General features: G+C 39.7%; 1 protein-coding gene across 1 annotated transcript; it reads right to left on the bottom strand.

The window, feature by feature from the left end:
* Positions 1-2,082: 2,082 nt before the first annotated feature.
* LOC136423845 (transmembrane emp24 domain-containing protein 5-like) lies at positions 2,083-23,143 on the bottom strand. Its single transcript, XM_066412202.1, has 4 exons — positions 22,926-23,143; positions 14,270-14,367; positions 3,975-4,155; positions 2,083-2,450 (listed from the first exon to the last, which is right to left on the bottom strand). The coding sequence occupies exons 1-4, from the start codon at positions 23,106-23,108 to the stop codon at positions 2,232-2,234; spliced, it is 681 nt and encodes a 226-aa protein (XP_066268299.1). The 5' UTR covers positions 23,109-23,143; the 3' UTR covers positions 2,083-2,231.
* Positions 23,144-23,393: the final 250 nt, after the last annotated feature.

Here is a 23,393-nt window from a genome sequence, read left to right as displayed (position 1 = left end):
CAGCCCGCTGCAAGGGCTTCTCACCACAGGGATTCCAGGCTACTCACTTCTGTGCTCTTTGTGAGTGTACTACAATAATGTGGCGAGGTGATGTCAACTTCAAGAATACAGCCTGACCTGACCAAGGGGCAATATATCAAATTTCAGGGCATGAATATAAAGTATGAAGCCCTTTATGAACTATATATATAATTGACAAAAACTCAAACCACTGTTGTCATTACTTTCCACACCCCACTGTCGCCCAGGCCGATGTCGCGCAGCCCATTCGCTGTTTTTGCAACATTTGTACTGTTGGACTGCAACAGAGGAGGAACGATGATGATGATGATGTACTGTTGGTCTTTGTAGTTAAGAGGCAAGATTAAGAAAAACAAGAGGACTTTGGAGGAACTAGAACTGTGATCAGAACCATGCTGGTCGATTGTTGTGTTCTAAGTACATGCCATAAAATCTATGAAGATGTCAAAATGTTTAATGAGGAATCCCTTCATATCTTAACCAGAAAGAAGTGGGTACATGACTTTAAGCAGAGAGAAGAGAGCCCTAAAGTTGACCTGCACACATCAGGTTGCAGCTCTATTGTCCATAGTTTTTCCTCTCTTAGCAAATAATGTTACTGATTTGTGGCATCGTGTGGCGCAATCGGTAGGGTGTTTCGCCCAGAACCGAGAGGTCGCGGGTTCGAAACCCCGACATGCCCCGTTGTTGTGCCCTTTACTTTACACGACTTTCCTCACTCCACCCATGTAGGTGTGAATGGGTTTCGGATTGGGGAAGGTCTAATTGAGGTCACCTGCTGGCGCCGAATGGCTGCCGCCAAGACCCTTGCGACAGTTCCACAACGTGCAAGTGTGGAGCAAATATGTAACTGTTGTGTATCATGTGATTGTAAACCCTGCAGCAATTCAGCACTGGGTGTCATTGCATGGGTAATTTCTGACCAATAAACCATTATTATTTCAAAAGGGTGTTGCTTGCAAAATAATGATCACATTCAATGAGTTGAGATTTGGTTGACAATCATTTAAGTACAGATGAACGGATGTCCACTTTTTTTTTCTTTTCAACTTTTCTTGAAAGCAAACCAGCAATATACCTGTAACTATATCTGGATTAAAGCTGCAAATAGTTATTTGCTCACATGTTGGACAGTTAGAAATGTAGGTAGAAAAAGTGAAGCATAAGGTCAGTCCCTGCAGAAGATACATGCTCTTAAATAGATATATTTTCCCAAAATATTTCTTCTTTGATCAAGGCCACACCAATCTTACTGTTGGTTCTCGGATTTTATTAGAAATATGGTGCGACAGGGCAAAAAAACAAAAAATAAATAGAATGAAGAAATTTACAAAAAATATGGGGTAAAGATAGGGGCTTGCATAACAGTGAATAATAATAATCAAATATAAACACTCTATGGCAGACAACCAACTCAGCCTGGTATTACCATAATTTGGTTTGTACAGTAGATGCACCTGAACTAAACTTTACATATTGTTATGGAGCAATATCTTTTGATTAAGGAAAGATTTTACTGCAATGACAAATGTACACATTGTAAGGTGCTTGTAAAGGCAGTTTAGCCATTTTGCTAGACTGGAAAATTGTTCAGTGGCTTCATGTGGATAATAATGTGAAATGAAGTTTCTTTTTCTTGGGGGGGGGGGATTGGGAAAAATAGGAGCGACCAATTTCGAGAACCAACAAATTGAATTGGAGGGCTTAACTGTATCACACAACTACAGTGTAATTTTCTAGGCTATGGTATGGTTCGAGCAAAGCTGTGATTAGACCTATGTTTCTATCGAAGTAAAGCCAAAAATAACTACTTGCTCTGTAACAACAATACTACATTCCTAATTTTACATTTAAGACTTCTAATAATGGGAAATATTATCACTTAATTGTCTATGTGATATTAAGAATTCTAAAGTGACAGTTTTAATGCAGTGGTTCTTTGTTGTACAGTCAGGCATAATTCAGCCTCTGGCTGCAACTTTCTTGTCTTATCATCAATACCCAGTAAATCATTTCTTACACTACATGTGACAGGTAAGTCCCCAGGAGGCTACTGTTATACATCCTGACATGTATAAGGCACCCTTACATACAAGCTGGTTTATCTCCAGTGACAAAGTTGTACATGGTACATGTACTTTCGTGCACAAACATGGACCTGTAACGTTACATCCTTTACAGATCTGAATACAAAAACCAGCATTTACAACCTATGTCCGGACTTTTTTCTTGTCATCAAACAAGTTCCTAACTGTGTACACTTGTAGAAGAGCGGTAATGACCATGATGATGAGTTGTACGACAGACCAGAAGTTGACTCTCTCAAAGTTATGTTCCTGTGTGCTTCTGTCCTTGGATTCAAAAACACGCAGCACATTCTGAAGCTGTCTGCTCTTGGAGAGATGCTCTTTCACACGATCCATCGAGTCCTTGAGAAAAACAGAAGAACAGAGGCTTGGCACTGATTTTCAGGTACACATATATAATATACAAACAATACATTTGTTGTTGTTGTTGTTGTTGTTGTCCTTATTTAACGTCTATTATATTGCTAGACGTGGTCTCTTGGTGCTGGATTACACTTAGCTCAGTTACAAGGCGATTGTCTCTCTAGGTATTTAACTCAATACACTGATATTTACATAACAGAACATATTTGTGCGTCAGATCTACAGTAACATTGTTCTTTTCTTAAACAGTGTGTGGCTGCTAATGCAAACAGCAGTCCTATCAAAGTAGAATCATTGAGGTGTATGGTTGGAACCCAATCAGCGGGCTGTTTATAGTTGTCAGGCTGTGATGAAATTGATGTCGTTCTGGTGGCGGGGTATGGTAGAATGTAGTTGTGCTGTCATTGTCTGTGTGTTTGTATTTGTGGCAGAACAGGTAATCATCAGCCCTTTTTGTTAGAAATCCGGTATAAACAGCACCATCTATCAGTGCTCTAAGCAGGGAACAGTATAAATTAAAACAACAACAATCACCGTCACCATGGCAATGTCTTTTTATCATTGCCAGTCTTGTTATTCTTTGTACTGCTGACTAACATTCCGATGGACTAAAAATTCCTGTGGACACATTGCTGTAGAATTCTTGCAGATGCACACAATACTCGCCATCAAAATGTAACTTGTGTACCTACACAGTAGCCTGGAATCCATCCTATTTAGCTTCCGGCCGCTACCCTAGCTCCGCTGCGCTACCCAAGCTCCGCTGACGGAGCTTGGGTAGCGCAGCGGAGCTAGGGTAGCGGCCGGAAGCTAAATAGGATGGATTCCAGGCTACCTACACGGCATCCAACATGAAACTACAGAATACACGATGTATTCACCATATCAATCGAAGGACATGTACCAGCCCTCCTGCTGGTTGGATCGCCCAATTGCTGTCAAGCGATCCAACCCAAGGGAGACTTGGGATCGAGGGTGAAGCTTAATACACCATGTAGTATTTCTCAAATATCAAACCCACCCAAGAAAACAGACATATGAATGCAAAACGTCCAAGTCCAGTATTCAAATTTTCAACAGTGGTGCATGTGAAGTGCATTCAAATTATTTGTCGATCTGTCAACCCCTTCTCTCTTTCAGTCATTGTCTCAAACAAAATTGGCCCAGGCAGTTTCACAAAAGCTGCTAGGGCCCTAAACATATACCACAAGTCAGAGATTTGCCACTAACAAGCATGTCCAGGACTAGAACACCAGAACTTCCGCTATAATACCATAGAAAGCTGTCAGGAGTATCATTGTTGAAATCGCCCTTTGTTTCGTCAACACTGATAACAAATATCAAAAATATTCATCCATAACTTCCCGACTTGAAATAAAAAAAGTTGAATGTATATGCTGTCCACAAACATCTATGCCTTCTTGGCAAAGGTAATCACATGTACAAGTCATGTACTTTGTACTGTTCCATACTACGTTGTAAAGGCAGCTGGTCAGAATGTACCTTCATGTCCTCCAGCTTGATATCCAGCTCTTCCTCAGGACTGACAAAGTCCATCCAATCATCATCGTCATTATCTGTGTCGGCATCCAGCAGCACGTCAAAAAAGATCATTTTCTCCGACATTCTGCTGAAGGTGTTGTCAAAGCAGAACATGTAGTCTCCGTCCTCCTTGGCATCGATACTGTGATGTGGAGAATTAAAACTTCAAACAATGGAAATACATGAAAATAACTAAATAAGTGCTTCACTTCAGACCTTTCATAATTTCTCAAAAGATATTCATGTGAATATTCCCTATTCTTTTTTCTTACCATTACACCAACCTGCCACCTACATGTATTACACCGCACTGTTTGGGGGGGAGGGGTGCTCTTTTTTAGGGGGGCATGAATTTTGCGCCTATGGGAGGGTCATGGAAAAAAAATTTGGTCATGGGGCAGGGCCATGGAAAAAATTGTGGTTTCGTTCAGAACCTTTAAACTAATATTCAAATGTCTAAATAAAAAATGAGGTCCGAACCACTCAGAAAACCCAAGGTTTCACTCAAGTTTCACGCTAGGTGCGGAGCACGTGCTGCTGCACGGCACAATGAACAACGATAAGGTTAGACTGGGAGCTGCCAGAGTTTCCAGGACGGTTACAAATGATGTTGGCCAGTAATTTGTTTCAAAACACTCAACTTATAATGTGAACCAGAACTTGCCCAAACATTCCAAAAATTAGATGTAGAAACGTTTTCATTACCACTAAACGTGATTTGAAACAGTGGGTGCCACATCTTGACAAATGTGGCCAACAACTTCTGCGTCATCGACCAATGCTCACAATAATGGGAGAAGTTCTAAAACACGTTATATTTGTGGCAGTTTTGGCTGTAACAAATCTTGCCCACCCGACCTGGAGGGAGGGCCATGGAGACATTTTTACCCTGGCGCTAGCTCTGAAGACAGTCCCTCCCCCCGCTGAATAACAAACGGTTGCTAACATTCCCAGGAGCACTCATAACATCAAGCTGCACATGGACAATGTAGCATGACACATTATTTTACAGATGGACAAATATACAAGATTGTGGATGTGGAATTCAACAGAAAATGGAGACTCCGATACTTTACAAGCTGCCACAGAACATACTGTAGATGTAAAGCAACATTCCTGCCAGACATGACTACGGGACATTCCCCACACCCCCATATAAACATCAGTTTTAGGTATTTTTGACACATTTTTCTGATGTTCTTAGCAAATGTTAATGTTGTGACAAAAAAACAATGAATGATCTTAAACACAGTTGATGGCATCCATCACATAAAAAGGATGTCCAGAGACACCAAAATGCTTCACATAACAGATGCACACAATCTACAGAATACATGCTACCGATGTGTGAGATATAGAGAATACAACACAGTATATTTCGTATCACCCAAGGTACCAGCCCGACAGTGGGTAGGATCTCACGGCCGGAGCGGGGCTCCAGACTAACTTCTGTGTGACACTGTGCTTCCAACAAATGGCGCACCAGCAAGAATCTAGGTGCACCAGTATAAAACGTAGGAAGCACAAGCAAAACACTTTGCCATGGTAAGTAATACTTTCACAGCATTCAAAATACCTGCCTGCAGTCTGTAATTTGCAGAACGATTTTCAAGATTGCAGAAGAAAAATTTAACAACCTGCAATTTTGCAGAATGAAAAAATCAGGCCTGGGATTCAGTGGCTCTCAATTCAGCATTATTAAACAGCGTTCGAAATACCCGTCTGCAATCTGCAAATTGCATAAAGATTTTCAAGATTGCAGAAGAAAAATTAAACAATCTGCAGTTTTGCAGAAGAAAAAAAATCAGAGTCGGGAATCAATGGCTCTCAATTCAGGAGATTATATAGACTTACTAGTACTAAGCAAACTAGCGGCGCTGTAAATAAACTGAAGCCCACAGCGCCGCGCAAGATGGCGGCGTTTCAGTGCGTTCTGACTGCCTGGTGCTACTTGAGATCAGTTTTTTCGGGGGGGTTGACACTTTCCGTGATAACTTCGGGGACGAATCATGTGAGAAAATGTCAAATTCGTGCATTTCCGTCAACCCTCGCTAATCTCCGCGGTCACGATCTCGGGGTCGGCAAAAGTCGGGAAAACAATTCCCGGATACGTTGATGAAAGTTAGACATCCAGGTAGTAAGATACGCCAAAAATAATTACTCAAGCAACTGGATAAAGTTTGGAAACTTTATCCAGTTGCTTGAGTAATTATTTTTGGCAATTCCCGGATGTTTCTATTGTAAACAAGTAACGGTATGTCGCAAGCATGGGGCATGGGCGCGATGACAGAAGGAACGAAACGGTGGCCACTACATTAGCCCGTGGTCCTTGAAGTCCAGATGGCAGCGATGAAGTTGAGAACTACTCGGATAGATATTGAGCACCGCCTTGTGTGGAAAAGGCGGAACATTTTCTCCTGTGCCGACACGGTGGGGAGGGGGGCACCCACGTGAAAAACTAACATCGACGGGACGTCTCTGGAGTCTCCCCGAATGTCCGAAGTCAGAGTCCGATGTTTGAAACCGATATCAATGTTTCAGATTTATACAAAAAACTACAGAGGCCAAGGTTTGCATAAGAGCATTTTATTTTGAATTTAACATTTTTTTCTCGGTTTTCGTCATGTTTTCTGTGGGCCGTGGCTGTGTCACGTATTTCTCGCAAGGATATAATTCCCTTGTCCTTCTTATCAGGCAGGCTGTTGAATTTGTTTTTAATTTTGATACACATACTGAAATGATCAAACGAATATTTGATTTGATTGATATTGAATAAATATACTTTTGCTGTTGCAATTTTTGCTATTAATTTGAATGTTTTTTACACACATGCATGTTATTCCTCTAAAAAACTTTGCTATTGATAATCAAAGATAGAGTGAGAGAATAAAGAATTACAGCAATGTTAGATATAATGTAAGTAAGTAGGCATTACTAAGTTGAGAAAGTTGTACATGTAGTATGGAGGCATGTGTATTTGCAGAAAATATTTTCAAATTGCAGAAAAAAATTTAGACATTCTGCAATATTGCAGAACACTGAAAAAAAGTATTTTCACCACTGTTAAACATACCCCCCAGACAAATTTTCAAAATCTAATAAACGTACCCCCCGGAATAAACATACCCCCCGGAAAATTAACCAAATTTACAGATAAACTGTGTCCGAGGGAAAGAAGATGATAAGGTAGCTGTAGGCTCTCTTTATTCATTTATGCCTGTCTGAGGACCATACCAGTAAAGTGTATAAATATTGAACAGAATAACTGCACACATCTTGTTCATCTTCTTGCTTGCCACTTCAAAAAAAATATAGTAGTGATGTTGAAAAATTGGGCATAGGATCTCCGCTATGAACCCTAACCGGGGGCCAACGGTGCTTTCAAATTCAACAAGTGAAAATATACATGATACATGCATTTTCTACTTGGAACTTGAAGCAAGTGATCAAGGAAAATTGTTGTATATACTGACATAAAATCAAAACACGACAAGTAGTCCCAAACTGCATAGTTCACTTGGATGGGCAGCACTTTCAAAGTCTACTCTTTGTTTTTAAACAAATGTATCAACATTTAGAACATGAACAGAAGATTTCAATATCCTGAATATATGGTCATCACAGGTAAGTTATTACTTATTTGTAAAAGCCATAGAGAAAAGGAAGAACTATGACATGTATATGATGTAACTTTTTATCTTTCCCTACTTTCCTTTTATCTTATATGCATTGCATATAGAAATATAGATTTGTAAACTTTACGATTTGTAAACATTACATGCCACAAATTATTGTGTTGTGTCAAGGACATTATCATATCATATCAAGGACAATATTATATAATGTTCTGGTTTTTGTTGTTGCAATCCAAATGATTTAAAATCCACAAATCACCCTTGTATGTAGCAAAAAAACATTAATTTTGAGAAACTAAATTGTCAACAAATTTGTGAGAAACCTCAGGCCTTTTCCAATGTTGCCACAAAGCACAAGGTTCTCATGTTACACATGAAAAGTTGAGCTAGACACAGCGGCGCCGCAGACAGAAAGGGGCGGGGCTAACAGAAAGTTTCACCCATATTCCTAGAAAGCTCTGGTATTCTTTCTGTAGAGGGGTGATCTTTTCTAAAGCATTTTTAAGTGATAATAACGGTGACTAGATTGCAATTCAATTTTATATATAGACTTTGATATTAAAATTCTCTTTGTAAAAATGCAAAACACATTTCTGACCAAGGGAAAGGAATTTTATTTGTACATAAAAAAGAGTTGTTTCCTCTTCTTCGAAGTGAGCTCTTCCATGACAAAGCTTCCCACCGCCAGAGTCACTGACGTCCAATGCGTTACTCACTTTACTAATACTGTGGCGATTCTCCAAGCGCTAAATTTCCATGTTTGTGGTAGGATTGAAATGTTTTGATATATATTGAAAGTAATTGCACAGTTTTTTGATGCTAAGACACTGTTTTTTTGTGGTGTTGTTTTTATATTTTCATTTTGGGAAGGACTGTATCTCACGTGAGTAGAGAAATTTACATGCGTTAAACGTACTTGAAACACTGCGCCGCTGGCATGTATATTTTTTTCTGATCAGCGTGCTTTAGTTTACGATGTTAACAGAGACTGTCCAAGTTGTTTATACAAAAAGAATTGCATTTCAAAACGTCAGTGTGGCGTCTTATTTTCTCCCAATAACAACGTTGACTTTGTAGTGTCATAGAGATCGACCGATACGTTACGAGTTACGCCGGGATTTCACAAAGGCCGGGTCATAGCGGCAGGGAAATCAACGCCGCTTGGCCGAAAAATAGCGAATTATGAGCAAAAATGCCGGGGAAATATGGGCAGGAAAACCCAAACTTTCAATTTCAATGGGATCCCTGGTTAGCAAAACTCTGATTTTCAAAAAAATAATAAACGTACTGTCCAAAATAAGAACGTACTGGGTGGATTTTGAGGCTGAAAAAAATAAACGTACCGGTACGTTTATTTGGGAGATGAGAGTAGCAGTGCTGTAAATAAACTGAAACATGAGCTGCGCAAACCTGACGGCGTTTTCCAGGCTGAGGTGCGTGCCAACATAGCCCTACACTGCCTCGCATCTGACTTCTGGGTCCGCGGCTGGATAAATATCGCCGTCAGTTCACTATCACACACAACATTTATACAAGTGTTCCTCACAAACCTTCGCTGCATAACGGATTTTGGGTAATGAATATGGCAGCAGGAAAATACTCGTGCCATAGGTTGCAGGAACAAATTTAAGAGCCGTTTTTGATGATTGATCACACTTAGAGTCCAGTTGCAGGTTAGCAAAAGGATTCTAATAAATTGTCTTGTAAATTTTAGCAGGAAGCGAATGTGATATTTGCCTTATAAATCAGCGAAAAATCATGTAGTGTGATTCTCCCACGAAGCCCCCAGACTCTGTCAATAAGGGACGGAGAGTTTTTGATGTTGCCATCTTCTAATGCATGGTTATCGAAGCTTTTCAGACAGTGTTCTGAATACGTTAGTCTGTCAGGTTTGCATTGCTGGCGTTATAACTGATGTTTCATCTAGCACATATAGTCAAACCTGTCTATAGCGGTCACTCAAGGGACTGGCCAAAACTGGCCGCTAAGGACAGGTGGCCGCTATGGAGAAAATGTTGATTAATTGACCACGAGTGACACATGTTTTCAGTACCCACTGAGATTCATTTATTCACCATACAGTACACATGTAAACATTGCATAGGTAAGGCACATTTTAGAAATTCAATTGTTGTTCTTTTACTTCTATTATGGGCTTGAAAAAAGAATTATTGCATCTGCCAACTCCAAAACCCATGGCTTGTCGAGCTTCATGTCTGTACAGACCAGCATCGCCATACTCTACTCTTGATCCTTCGCGACTGCTTCGCTGCAGGCACACGCGTCACCAACGAGTTTTAATCATATGAAACAAAGTCCTTTGCAGCTAAATGCCACCTAGTTATTTATTAGTTAAGAACAAAATACATGTTGCGCAGTTGCCACTTACTGTTCGTTTTCGACCGTTTTCGAACTTAAAATCGTGGCGACAATTTTCCTTGTCTGTTGTTGTGGTGGCTCGGTTCCCGCGTGGCTTGTGTTGATCAGCTTCTACCATTATGCTGATAGGGTACTCAAAAGAAGGTTACTCTTTTGAGGGCTTTTTTTCTTTTCAGGAAATTGCAACAGCCCAAATTCTACATCATAGTAATGTTATCCATATTCATTTTGTAGCTTTTGGTTCAGTAATTATCCTCAGTGATACTTTGCAGCAAAATACATTTAGCACACTATACCTCCGTAACAGTGGTGTCTTCCGATGACCTTTATGCTGCTCAAAGCGCCATTTTGAAAATCGTATCTGGGCACATTTTTGGATGAATTCCCGGGGAAAACAGAAATATTGGGCCGGCATTCGCAGGACCAAAAATCATCTGGCCGCGACCGCGTTGGACAGGTGGCCGCCATAGCCTAATTCTTAATGCTTATGTCAATGGAAAAAATCCAAGGGACCGACAAAAAGTGACCACTATGGGCAGGTGGCCGCTATGCAAAGGTGACCACTAATACAGATTTGACTGTATCCCTAAATCCACCGTTTTTAAAAATCCCGAGTTTATATTACCCCGCAAGTTTATGTGAAGTAACGTTAATTCCGGCCGCATTTTTGACCATTTCAGTCACAGTCACAAGCCCTGCGGAGGTTAATCCAACCTGCGGGACCAAGTTTGATGCGGAATACACCATATTGACATGTATTCTTTTAAGTACCTACCTGAAAAAACACTGATTTCAAGGCAAAATGCACCAGAAGTTGAGAAAATTTGGTGTCCTCAAACAAAAAAATTTTTTAACAACATCAATTCTAACGTCCGAATCATGTGTTCAAATTTTCAACAGCGGCTCGCACTTGCTGCACGCCAAATGCATTCAAATTACTCTATGGAAACCCTTGGGATACATGTACAAGTCCCCATTATCCTAGCCTCCATTGCAGACTCCTTCTGGCTGTTTTCTTTTTCAAGTTACAGTTTTACTATTACGTTTTTTTCTTATTGCTAGCCGGGAAGGAGTCTGCGTCCACTTGGCGCCTTCAAGGAAAGAAGATTAAGAAAATCTTTCAGTGAGGCTATTAACATATGTTCGCGCAAGGGTAATTCTCATGTTTGCGTAAGGGTAATTCACACGTACGCGAGGAACAATTGACTGAATGGGCCCGGCACACGCCTGGTTTGTTACAGAGTTAAATTTCCAGCTGAAAAAAAGAATGAACAGGAGTTCGGAGACCTCATATCTCTATGAATTATTCTGTTTATGCAAATGACCTACACATTTACATATTATATGCTTGGTCATGCTAGGGAGTCAAAACCTACACCACTTCTTCATTACATCACAAGCTATCTGCCACCGAAAAACCAAGACCATAGCACGTCCATGTCAAAAGATACAAAAACGGAAGTTCTGCTGCAGTACCAAGGTCACATACCAGGGGGCCCAAATCGACCTTGAATTTCGGCTTCCCAACACCTGCCCATATTCCAAATATCATTGTAATCCATCTTTCTTGAGTTATGCTGACTACAGTAGTCCGGAAACACATAGTATACACACACAGAAACACCCAAAACTATATCTCCATTTTTCATGGAGATAATAACACACTAGTTGGGGCCAGTAACGGAGACTAAAACTATCACTTAAATCAATGTGGGCATTTATTCTATTGAAGGCGGCCGGTTAGTTTTGTCGAATTTTTATCTATGTCAGTCCGGAACAGGCATAATTACTCTCATCTCCCAAATAAACATACCCCCCGGAATAAACATACCCCCAGGACAAATCTTCAAAATCTAATAAACATACCCCCCGGAATAAACATACCCCCCGGAAATTTACCAAATTTACAGATAAACTGTGTCCATGCTACTTCTGTCCGAAGGAAAAATGATAAGCAGGTAGCTGTAGGTTCTCTTTATTCATTTATGCCTGTCTGAGGACCATACCTGTAAAGTTTATAAATATTGAACAGAATAACTGAACACATCTTGCTCAAATTGTAATCTTCCTTGCCACTTCCAAAAAAAATATAGCAGTCATGTTGAAAAATTGGGTCAACATTTAGACCATGAACAGAAAATGACAATATCCTGAAGATATGGTCATCACAGGTAAAGTTATTAACTTATTTGTAAAAGCCATAGAGAAAAGGAAGAATCATGACAATGATGTAACTTTTTTCTTTCCCAACTTGCCATTTATCTTCTATGCATAGAAACATAGATTTGTAAACATAACATGCCACAAACTATTGTGTTGTGTCAAGGACATAATCATATAATATCAAGGACAATATCATATAACAGTTAATGTTCTGTTTTTTGTTGTTGCAATCCAAATAATTTAAAATTCAGAAATTACTCTTGTATGTAGAAAAAAACATTCATTTTGAGAAACTAGATTGTCAACAAATTTGTGAGAAACCTCAGGCTTACGATGTTGCCACATTTTAACCACAGGGTTCTCAGGTTACACTTGAAAGAGTGAGCCAGACAGTAGCTGGCGGCCTGGCGCCGAAGACAAAAAGGGGCGGGGCTAACAGAGCTACATCGATGTTCTTAGAAAACTGAAGCATTCTTTCTGTAGAGGGGTGATCTTTTTAAAGCATTTTTAAGTGATAATAACGGTGACTAGATTGCAATTCAATTTTATGTATAGACTTTAATATTGAAAGTCTCTTTGTAAAAATGCAAAACAAATTTCTGACTAAGGCAAAGAAGTTTTATTTGTAGATCAAAAAGAGTTGTTTCCCCTTCTTCGACGTGAGCTCTTCCATGACAAAACTTTCCCACCAGAGTCACGTCCTGCGTTATTGTCACAGTGGCGATTTTCCAAGCACTAAGTTTTCCAGTTTGTGGTAGGATTGAAATGTTTTGATATATTTTGAAAGACATTATACAATTTTTCATGCTGAGACACAGATTTTTCGTGGTGTTGTTTTTATATTTTCATTTTGGGAAAGACTGTATCTCATGTGAGTAGAGAAATTTAACGTTACATGCGTTAAATGTTTACTGTGCGCTACTGGCATGTTTCTTTTCTGATCAGCGTGCTTTGGTTTACGATGTAAACAGAGACTGTCAAAGTTGTTTATGAAACAAGAATTGCATTCCAAAACGTCAGTGTGGGGTCTTATTTTCTCCCAATAACAACTTTGACTTTGTAGTGTCCATAGAGATCGACCGATACGTTACGAGTTCCCCCTGGATTTCACAAAGGCCGGTTCAAAGCGGCCGGGAAATCAACGCCGCTTGGCCGAAAAATAGCGAATTATGAGCAAAAATGTCGGGGAAATATGGGCAGGAAAACCCAAACTTTAAATTTTAAGGGGGTCCCAGGTTAGCAAAACTCTGATTTTCAAGAAAACAATAAACGTACTGTCCAAAATAAGAACGTACTGGGTGGATTTTGAGGCTGAAAAAAATAAACGTACCGGTACGTTTATTTGGGAGATGAGAGTAGGATGGGGGGCAAATGAGGTCGCCACTTTAGACGGCCACTTTAAAAAACAGATCCACATGTCTTAGGCTGATAGTGATATGCAACATCATTTTCGGTTCCTTTGCGGATTTAGCCAAATTTGAAAACAGTTGCACCCCCCTCTCGGGAAATATAATCAATTACGGGCGTATGCCAAACCAAGGAGGTTCTGTATTACCTGGTAAGTTCCTAACTTTCGTATTTTGAAAGAGACGGTGACCCCGATGAACCTCATGTTAATTGTTATAGGATCTTGTTGGGGCAATGCAGGGCGCATGGTAAGGGCATGAGAAGTTGCAGTCAGCAGACTTCACAAGTCCGTGCCGATTGCCACTAAGTGTTTTTTAATTTCCCTTTGAGGCGCCGAGTGGACGCAGACTCCTTCCCGGCCAGCAATAAGAAAAAACGTAATAGTAAAACTGTAACTTGAAAAAGGAAACAGCCAGAAGGAGTCTGCAACGGAGGCTACCATTATCCATAGGATACCGTAAAATACGGACCGGTGGAGAACACCTATTTCAAATGTAATTGTCGCTCATGATCATCGGGCATGACATAAACAGGATTATCACTCACACAGAACACCCAATCTATAGAATAAATGCTACATAATGTGTTCTTCTACGTTCAGTCAGTGTACAGAAATATTCCAGCTTGAAATCATAATATTCCTGTAACGTCATGTGTGGAAAATCTGCTCACCTGTGAATTCCCTCTGACTTGCGCAGTTCCGTTACCAGAGGGACCCCCTTTGGTGACCTCAGCACAAATGTCACATCCAGATCTCCCCCATCAATCACCTAGAAACAACATCTTGTTGTAAATTGCAACGTAAGGTCAATATACTTAACATAACCTAGGCACAGAGCGTTAGGAAACTTGAGTTTGGTTCATCATATCTCCATTGTTTCAAGTTTAATCACACTTCCACATTTACAAAATCTATGCATGGTCCTGTACACCAGCTTTAACTAACTTACACAGTCTAATCATATACCAAGTCTTAGATAAGATGAATCTTGCATTAATCATGCAAATTAGTAGTTTATTTGCACAAATGGTATCTGTTAATGTTCCACCTGCCATGAACTACATTTTACATATATTTGAGTCCTATAATAGAACACTACAAATATAGACTTTCCTCATTAATCTGCATAATTTGTACTTCATTATGTACGTCTCTGTCTAAGCTATCTGCGTACTAAATATCATGGAAATTCGTTGTTCCTTTGTTCGGTTATTCCCCTTGGACGATTGACAAAAATGCCCCTGCACTTCCAGAGAAAGCTGCTAGAGGGCCCAAACCTACATGTACACCACTTCTTCCTTACATCACAAACTATCTACCACGAAAGAATCAAGACCATAGCATGTCCAGGTAAAAAGATACAAAAAATGGAAGGTTTTCTAGCGCTGCAGTACCAAGGTCACATACCAAGGTCACAAAATCGACCTTGACTTTGATTTGTCTTCCCAACACCTACCCACATACCAAATATCATCATAATCCATCCAGAGGATCTTGAGTCATGCTGACTACAATAGTCCGGAAACACTGTGTGAGGAATGGCATGGCTGAATTTGTGCCAGCCCATGCCCATGGTCAAGGCCGGGAGCATGCCTGTAGCCGGGGGGGCTCAAACAAACCCACCCCCACATGCTGGAAAGTCTGTTATTCTAATGTGCAAGATTATTTTCAAAGGCGGACTGATTTGTATCACCAGCGATTTTCTAGGATTCCAAATCCTAGAAAAACTGCTCACTTTGTCATTGAATAAAAAGGAACGCTATATATATAGCTATGTTTTACAATAAGTTCTTCCTGAGTACGCATTACACTGATAAAGGCCCGGGGATGGAGCGCGGCACGCCTCAAAAAGAAACTTCAACGCCATGAAACTGGTGGGCCTCTGTGAGCCACGTCCCAGCACGCAAAACTGCCTGCTAAACAATGGCATCCCCGATAGCAAGCAGTGTCAAGTCATCTTCGGTGGTTGTGCTCCTCCTCGGTGAAATCCATCGATATATATGCATGCCAAGACTAAACAATACTGTTGTGGACCCTTGGAATCAATATCCAGTCTTTTGTGTGTATAGACTTTGATATAGAAAATTCAAATACACATTTCAGACTAAGGCAAATGGGTTTTATTATTTTGTAGATCAAAGAGAGTTGTTTCCCCTTCTTCCACGAGAAACTTTCCCACCAGACTGTAAGTGCTGTGCGTGCGTTACTGTGGAGATTTTCCAAGGGCTAAATTTTCATGTTTGTGGTAGGATTGAAATGCTTTGGTATATTTTGAAAGTGATTATACAGTTTTTAATACTAAGACACAATTATTACATGGTGTTGTTTTTATATTTTCAAAGTTTTTGGGAAAGACTGCATTTCACGTGAGTGGAGTAATTTACATACACACTTGAAACACTGTGCACTGCTGGCATATTGTTTTCTGATCAGTGTGCTTTGGTTTACGATGTAAACAGAGACTGTCAAAGTTGATTATATAAACACATATCTCAAAATGTCAGTGTGGCATCTAATTTTCTCCCAATAACAACATTGACTTTGTAGTGAGATCGACCAATATGTTACGAGTATCGCCAGGATTTCACAAATGCCGGTTAATAGCGGCGGGGAAATCCATGCCGCTTGGCCGAAAAATAGTGAATTACGAGCAAGAATACCGGGGAAATATGGGCAGGAAAACCTAAACTTTCAATATTAGAGGAATCCCTGGTTAGCATAAGAGAAAAAAAAATATATGCTGAGTAAACGTACCGTTCAAAATAAGAATGTACTGGGTGGATTTTGAGGCTTAAAAAAATAAATGTACTGGCTCGTTTATTTGGGAGATGAGAGTATCCCAGCAGTTAATAAACGGAGAGTAAGATCCTCATAAAAGTAGCCACCATGACAGCGAATATGGTTGGAGACTCGCTACCCTGCAGCTCATTTCTCAAGCATTGGTAGAAATTTGTCCACTTTCTTCAGTGATTGGTCAGAATGTTGGACAGGTGTATGGTGGTGAGCTTAGGCTCAAGCACCGACTTGTCTGCTCCTTGGCCAACAATGATCTCCAGGCACATGTCTAAATGGAGAGGAAGGTTGCAACCATTACCATCTGCCTCTCTAATATTGGCTCGGGGCCAGCGCTTCTCAATTTTCCGTAATGTTCAGCAGATGCCAACTTTGGCTTTAAGTTAAGCACAAAACAGCAATTCGTGTATATTGTAGTTGACATTTGTAGTTGCCATCATTAAAGCCTCCTTGATCAAACTGAATCAGGACAAAGTCTCCAGCCGAACAGCCGGTACCGGCTGCGAACACAAACGCACAACCATAGATATTAACAGGTTTCTTCCATTGATCACAATCATGGTTGCTTTTTGCATGAACTTGGGTTCTTGGCGTTTTTCTATTCAGCACACTGTGGATAAAAACCAACATGTCTCTCTTCTATATAAGACAAAGTAAAACTTGTTTGAAGTTATGGTACTGTGACAAAAAGTTATGGGACCCTCAGGCTCTGTTGTATTGGCCTACTCTCCCCTCCCAAATAAACGTACCAGTACATTTTTTCGAAATACCAAGTTCTACTTGTAACTTTTCTAAACCCTGGTACCGTGCGCAACCTAGATTTTGAGCCTGGGAACTCAAAAAATAGAAAAAATAAGTGCTTTTAGAAAAGCTGGTCTTGGCTTACAACTTATACTTTCTTTAAGTTCATTACAAAAGCTATTAATGCAATCATGTACATAACACGAGATAAAACAATTTGATAAAGCACCATTGAATCATCTGCACTATCAGGGGTTCATCTAAATCAGGAAAGAGGGGCGCTGCGCCCTCTTGTTTCAGCCCAGCGCCCCCTTGTCGAATTCAGATTTTAGCTTAATATCCAGCATACAGCCTTCACTCAGCAATGGATTCTTCCATAAATACATAGAATTCGCTTCCTAGCCTGTGTGCTCCCTCTTATTCAATTCTTCTAGAAATATCCCTGACTATGGTAATTATGTGAAAGAGAAGTTCATAACAGCTATGCCTGTGGCAAGATTCTTATCTAAAATGACTACCAAATGTCAAACAAAAATTCAAACCATTCAACAGGTAGCGTCACTTTCCCCATCTGTGTTGTCTGTGAAAACTTCTGAATGAAGTTGATACTGAACAATGAAGCATTTGCTACTGTAACAAAGGATAGCTGTTTTTGGTGGAGTACTAGTATCTATTTTAATGTCCTTGATCATCAAGGACATCTGATTGGTAGATATCTGAGTGTCCACTTATTACTCCACTATCTTCAGTGATTGGTCAGAGTGTGGGATGGGCTTCACGTTGCGATCTCTATCTAGCTTGTCAGGGTTCGAAACAATGGCTGATATCGCTTACGATTTTACATATTTTGCAGACTATTTCTTAAAAAAATGTCGGAAGTCTGGTATCATTTTGAAAGTGAACTGTCACAGGGATATGTGCTCGTCGCCGGACGTTACAGGTACGACTCATTTCTGTTCTATGTAGTTAACAGTTAATTTTGTATCTAAACATACGAAAAAGATATGTGCGTGCACATGCACCCGTCAATATTGTATTTGTTGTTTTCAACAGACTTCGGAGATTCGGCACGTATAATTTAACCAGTTACACATGTTGCAATATTGACAGTCCTATAATTTTCCAATTAGATGAATTATGGTGATTTTGCATTAATTATGCAAATTAGGAATTTATTTGCATAATTGGTATCTGTTGATGTTCCACTTTCCATAAACTACATATGTTACATGTATTTGAGTCTGATAATAGAAAACACTGCAAATATAGATTTTCCTCATTAGCTATGCAAATTAAGTCCCAATTAGCATAATTTGAGGCACTTCATTGTGTATACCTCTATCTAAGCTACCTGCATACTAAATATCATGGAAATCCGTTGTTCCTTTGTTCAGTTATTCTCCTTAGAAGATTTTCACAAAAACGCCCCTGCAGTTCCAGAGGAAGCTGCTAGGGGGCCCAAACCTACACCACTTCTTTATTACATTACAAGCTATCTGTCACCCAAAAATCAAGACCGCAGCATGTCTAGGTCAAAAGATACAAAAATTGAAGTTCTGCTGCAGTACCAAGGTCACATACCAGGGGGCCCAAAATTAACCTTGACCTTTGGCTTCACAACACCCGCCCAGATATGAAATACCATCATAATCCATCAAGAGGCTCTTGAGTTATGCTGACTACAGTAGTCCGGAAACACAAACAGACAAACAAACAGACAGACAGACACATCCAAACAAAATCTCCATTTTTCATGGAGATAATAAAGATAGACTACTATAGTTAGGAAACTACCTGATGTAAGCCAGTTAAGTCTTTGGGATCGTCTCGCTTCAGACTACAGGGGGCAGCTGTACACGTTAACTACAGTACTCTACCTATGATAGACACGGTGGGGCGACATGACCGTGAACATCACCGGCGTGGCAAACCCAGAGTTCCGACGAGTTTTCCAGTGCTGAACTCAACTCAGCACTGGTTTCCCAGTGCTGAAGAAATTTCAGCACTAGAAAACCAGTGCTGAATCCACTTTCAGCAAAATACAAGTCATGTTTATGCAATTCTTTATTACTGTCTCCATGAAAAATGGAAATATTGTTTTGGGTGTGTCTGTGTGTCTGTTTGTCTGTCTGTTTGTGTTTCCGGACTAATGTAGTCAGCATAACTCAAGAACCTGTTGATGGATTACGATGATATTTGGTATGTGGGCAGGTGTTGTGAAGCCGAAATTCAAGGTCGATTTTGGGACCCCTGGTATGTGACCTTGGTACTGCAGCAGAAATTCCATTTTGTATCTCTTGTTATCTCCATGAAAAATGGAGATATTGTTTTGGGTGTGTCTGTGTGTCTGTGTGTCTGTGTGTCTGTCTGTTTGTGTTTCCTGACCACTCTAGTCAGGATAATTCAAGAACCTCTTGATGGATTACAATGATATTGGTATGTGGGCGGGTGTTGTGAAGCCGAAATTCAAGGTCAATTTTGGGCCCCTGGTATGTGACCTTGGTACTGCAGCAGAAATTCCATTTTTGTATCTTTTGACCTGGATGTGCTATGGTCTTGATTTTTTGGTGGCAGATAGCTTCTGGTGTAATAAAGACGTGGTGTGGGTTTGGGCCCTCTAGCAGCTTCCTCTGGAAATGCAGGGGCATTATCGTGAAAATCTTCTAAGGAGAATAACAAACTTTAAGGAATAATGGATTTCCATGACATTTAGTATGCAGGTAGCTTATAATTAGAGAGAGATGTACACAATGAAGTGCAAATTATGCTAATTAGGACTTAATTTGCATAACCAATGAGGAAAATCTACATTTGAAGTGTTTTCCATTATCAGACCCAAATACATGTAACGTATGTAGTTAATGGAAAGTGGATCATCAACAGGTACCAATTATGAAAATAAATTCCTAATTAGCTTAATTAATGCAAAACACCATATCTCATCTAATTGGAAAATTATAGGACTGTCAATATGATACTTAGTATGCAGGTAGCTTAGACAGAGTTATACATAATGAAGTGAAAATTATGCTAATTGTGACATGATTTGCATAGCTATTGAGCTAATGAGGAAAATCTATATTTGCAGTGTTTTCCATTATCAGACTCAAATACATGTAACATATGTAGTTTATGGAAAGTGGAACATCAACAGATACCAATAATGCAAATAAATTCCTAATTTGCATAATAAATGCAAAAAAACCATAATTCATCTAATTTGACAATTATAGGACTGTCAATATTGCAACATGTGTAAGTTAGATAAAGGTGTTTATGACCAAGCATATTTTATGCAAATGTGTAAGTCATTTGCATGAATAGAATTGTTCATGGAGATATGAGGTCGTGGAACTCTTGTTACCTTTGCGTTACCTTCGCCAAGAAGGCTATGCATAGGGTAGGGTTTGTTTGTATGTATGTAACAACCAGCATAACTCAAGAAGGCTTGGATGGATTGTCTTGATATTTGGAAGGTGGGTTGGTCTTGATGGGATTTGGAAATGATTAGATTTTTGGTCCCCTAGCGACTTGTTACAGTACTGCAGCGGAACTTCCTGTTTTGATATCTTGTGTTCTGGACATGCTATAGTCCTGATTTTTCAGTGGTAGAAAGCTCTTTGGACAGAGAGTAAGTGGTATAGGTTTTGGCCACCTAGCGGCTTTTTTGGAACTGCAGGAGCAGGTTTTGCTTCAGACTTTGAAAGGGAATAACTCAAGAAGGGCTTTATGTATGGTCATGATTTTTGGTAAGTAGATAGCTTGAGTGATGATGTACATGATTAGATACTTATTATGCAAGTTAGTATCTAATTTGCATAATTAATGAGGAAAGTTTATACAGTCGCCTAATTCCATGATAGGACTCTCAAACATGTGACATATGTAACTGAGGAAGACAGAATAGATGCCAACTATGCAAATGAGGACCTCATTTGCATAATTAATGAGAAAATACTTTAGCTCAAAATGGGCTTGGTGGATGGTCATGATTTTTGGTAGGTAGATAGCTTACGTAGATAGCTAACGTGATACGTGATACTTTCTATCAATTGGGCAATGATTATGCAAATCAGATTCTAAAACTACTTTAATTCCACACAGGTTAATGATTGCAATTTCATACTTGTGGCATTTGGAAGTTGTGTGAATGTGAACATCGTTAAATCAAATTATGCTAATAAGGACCTCATTCGAATAATTGATGATAAATGTTTGCATAACCTTCTTTCTTAAGCTCATCCTTTGGACAACTTCTGTAATTTGGGTGAAGATGACCAACTAGCATGATTTATTATTGATGAGAAACACTCCTAATATGTCAGTCATAAAGGTTAAAATCATTTGGCGAAGGTAAGAGGTCGTGGAACTCTAGTTGATAATGTCCGAGCGTCTGTACTCAAAGCATGTTCAGGCACGACTTACCCAGAGTATTACGCTAGGAGGCACGACTTCCCGGTGCATGTTGGATTGTTGGGGCCCCAAAGTATAATTTAGAAGCAATATACTTACTGTATAATTTAGTTACTTACTTATACTTACTGTATAATTTAGAAGCAATCAAAATACTTTGCATATCAGCACCCAGAGCATTTTATGAGGCTTGAAAACTGAAAATATCCTAGTTGCTGTAATCTTTATGAGATTGACATTTAATACCACTGTTTACCACATTTGCGTGCGGATTTTTTATCAAAAGTGCTCAAAAGCGGCACAAAAATAAGCTACATGGTGATCTTTTAGTTTCACGCGCCTAGTGTAAATAGACCAATACCATAACCCCACCCACCTCCGTCAAAATGTAGAAATGCAAATTAAAAACATAAAAATGCAAATATTTGACGGACATGCAGTCACTCTCTTATTGGTCGAACCGTTAATTGTGATGGACAGTCAGGATCAGCCTACTACAGTACTAGGGCTTGGATTTTCGATCAATTCTCACCACATTAAGACACCGTATCTTTGCTCCTTTAATGTCGATATGTAATGGTATAGTGTTATTGAAACTTACTCTGCGTAGGAATGACTAGAAAGTGGAGTTTTTTTATTCAAGTTTCTAGCCTCATAAAATGCTCTGGATGCCTTTAACTTACAGGGGAGTACTGAAAAGTGTTGGATTAATTAAGGTTCAGTGCCGTTAAGTGAATCTTAATCTTAATCATAAACAATAAACAATAAATAAAATAAAAATACCTTGACTCAAGGATGCATCCAGGAAAATATTATGAGTGCGTGTTTGCTATGAGAACTGAGTAAAAACCCATGTCTACACGGTCCGAAAATCCCAATGGTTAGGGTCTCATTCCTGTGTTAGGCTGTTCTATTGGAATCAACGTTGAAATACGGAGGGAAACTGAGTCATCCAAGTGCAGCTTAGAATCCCCCCCCCCCACACACACATTTTGTACGTATAATATGCATACTAGTAACGTTATATAAGGCTAAAAATGCGTGCCGTGGCCAGGCCGCCGTGCAGTTGCACGAACAGCCCGAGATCATACCCGAGGTCCCTTCAGGGATGTGGGCAAGGAGGCCTAGGTTATCTATTTTTAACCTCCTTGGTGTGCCCGGTCACATTTCTTTTCTTTTTTTCATTATATAAGGATGACTTGGCGGATTGGGAACACGTGTGACGTTACCTCTACAACTGTGCTAAATATTCAGGATGCATGATGATGAGAACGCTAACGTTAACAGTAGGCAGCATAATCTTCAACAAGCTGAAGGCGGCTGCCTTAACAGAAAGAAGAGTAGTGTCGGACATGTGACCATGTCAAGTCAGGCACTAACCTGATACTCCACTTCAAAATTTGTTTCTTTCTTCACTTCCTGGTAGAAACATTCTCTCTGTCCCGGTGGCAGTGTAAATGTGTAGTCATAATCCGTCGAAGAAACGACACCAGACAGTAGAAAAATGAAGAACAGAAGAAGGAAGCGACCCAAACGACTTGCCCTGTACCAAGGTTCCGCCATGTTGTTCCGTCAACTGGAATCAAAAGTCACGTCATACAGCGACCTCTAGCGGAACTGTTCGGTTTTCTTTCCTTGCTTACGTTACGGTCTCATTCATGAGTTTTTTTGCCCCATAGGCTTACATGTTATAATACGTGTTTTACATGGGCGCGTTCGTAATGAAGATATAGAAAATGTGCCAATGTTATCATTTCTTTGTTATCTAGATCATATGAAAAAATTGCCAACATTTTCACTAACGTTATATACAATCTCTTTTTATAGCAATTACAAACTGCACTTAGC

Source organism: Branchiostoma lanceolatum, chromosome 18 (genome assembly GCF_035083965.1).
Source record: "Branchiostoma lanceolatum isolate klBraLanc5 chromosome 18, klBraLanc5.hap2, whole genome shotgun sequence".
Lineage (NCBI taxonomy): Eukaryota > Metazoa > Chordata > Leptocardii > Amphioxiformes > Branchiostomatidae > Branchiostoma > Branchiostoma lanceolatum.
This window is presented reverse-complemented; position numbering and strand designations above follow the sequence as displayed.

What these genes read in the sequence shown, in the direction of transcription:
- LOC136423845 (XM_066412202.1), bottom strand. Translation starts at nt 23,108, where the DNA reads ATGGCGGAACCTTGGTACAGGGCAAGTCGTTTGGGTCGCTTCCTTCTT. An exon ending in ATTTTGAAGTGGAGTATCAG is followed by an intron (nt 14,368 to 22,925) that starts GTTAGTGCCTGA and finishes TGTTGTTTCTAG; the next exon opens with GTGATTGATGGGGGAGATCT. An exon ending in AAGTCAGAGGGAATTCACAG is followed by an intron (nt 4,156 to 14,269) that starts GTGAGCAGATTT and finishes TCCACATCACAG; the next exon opens with TATCGATGCCAAGGAGGACG.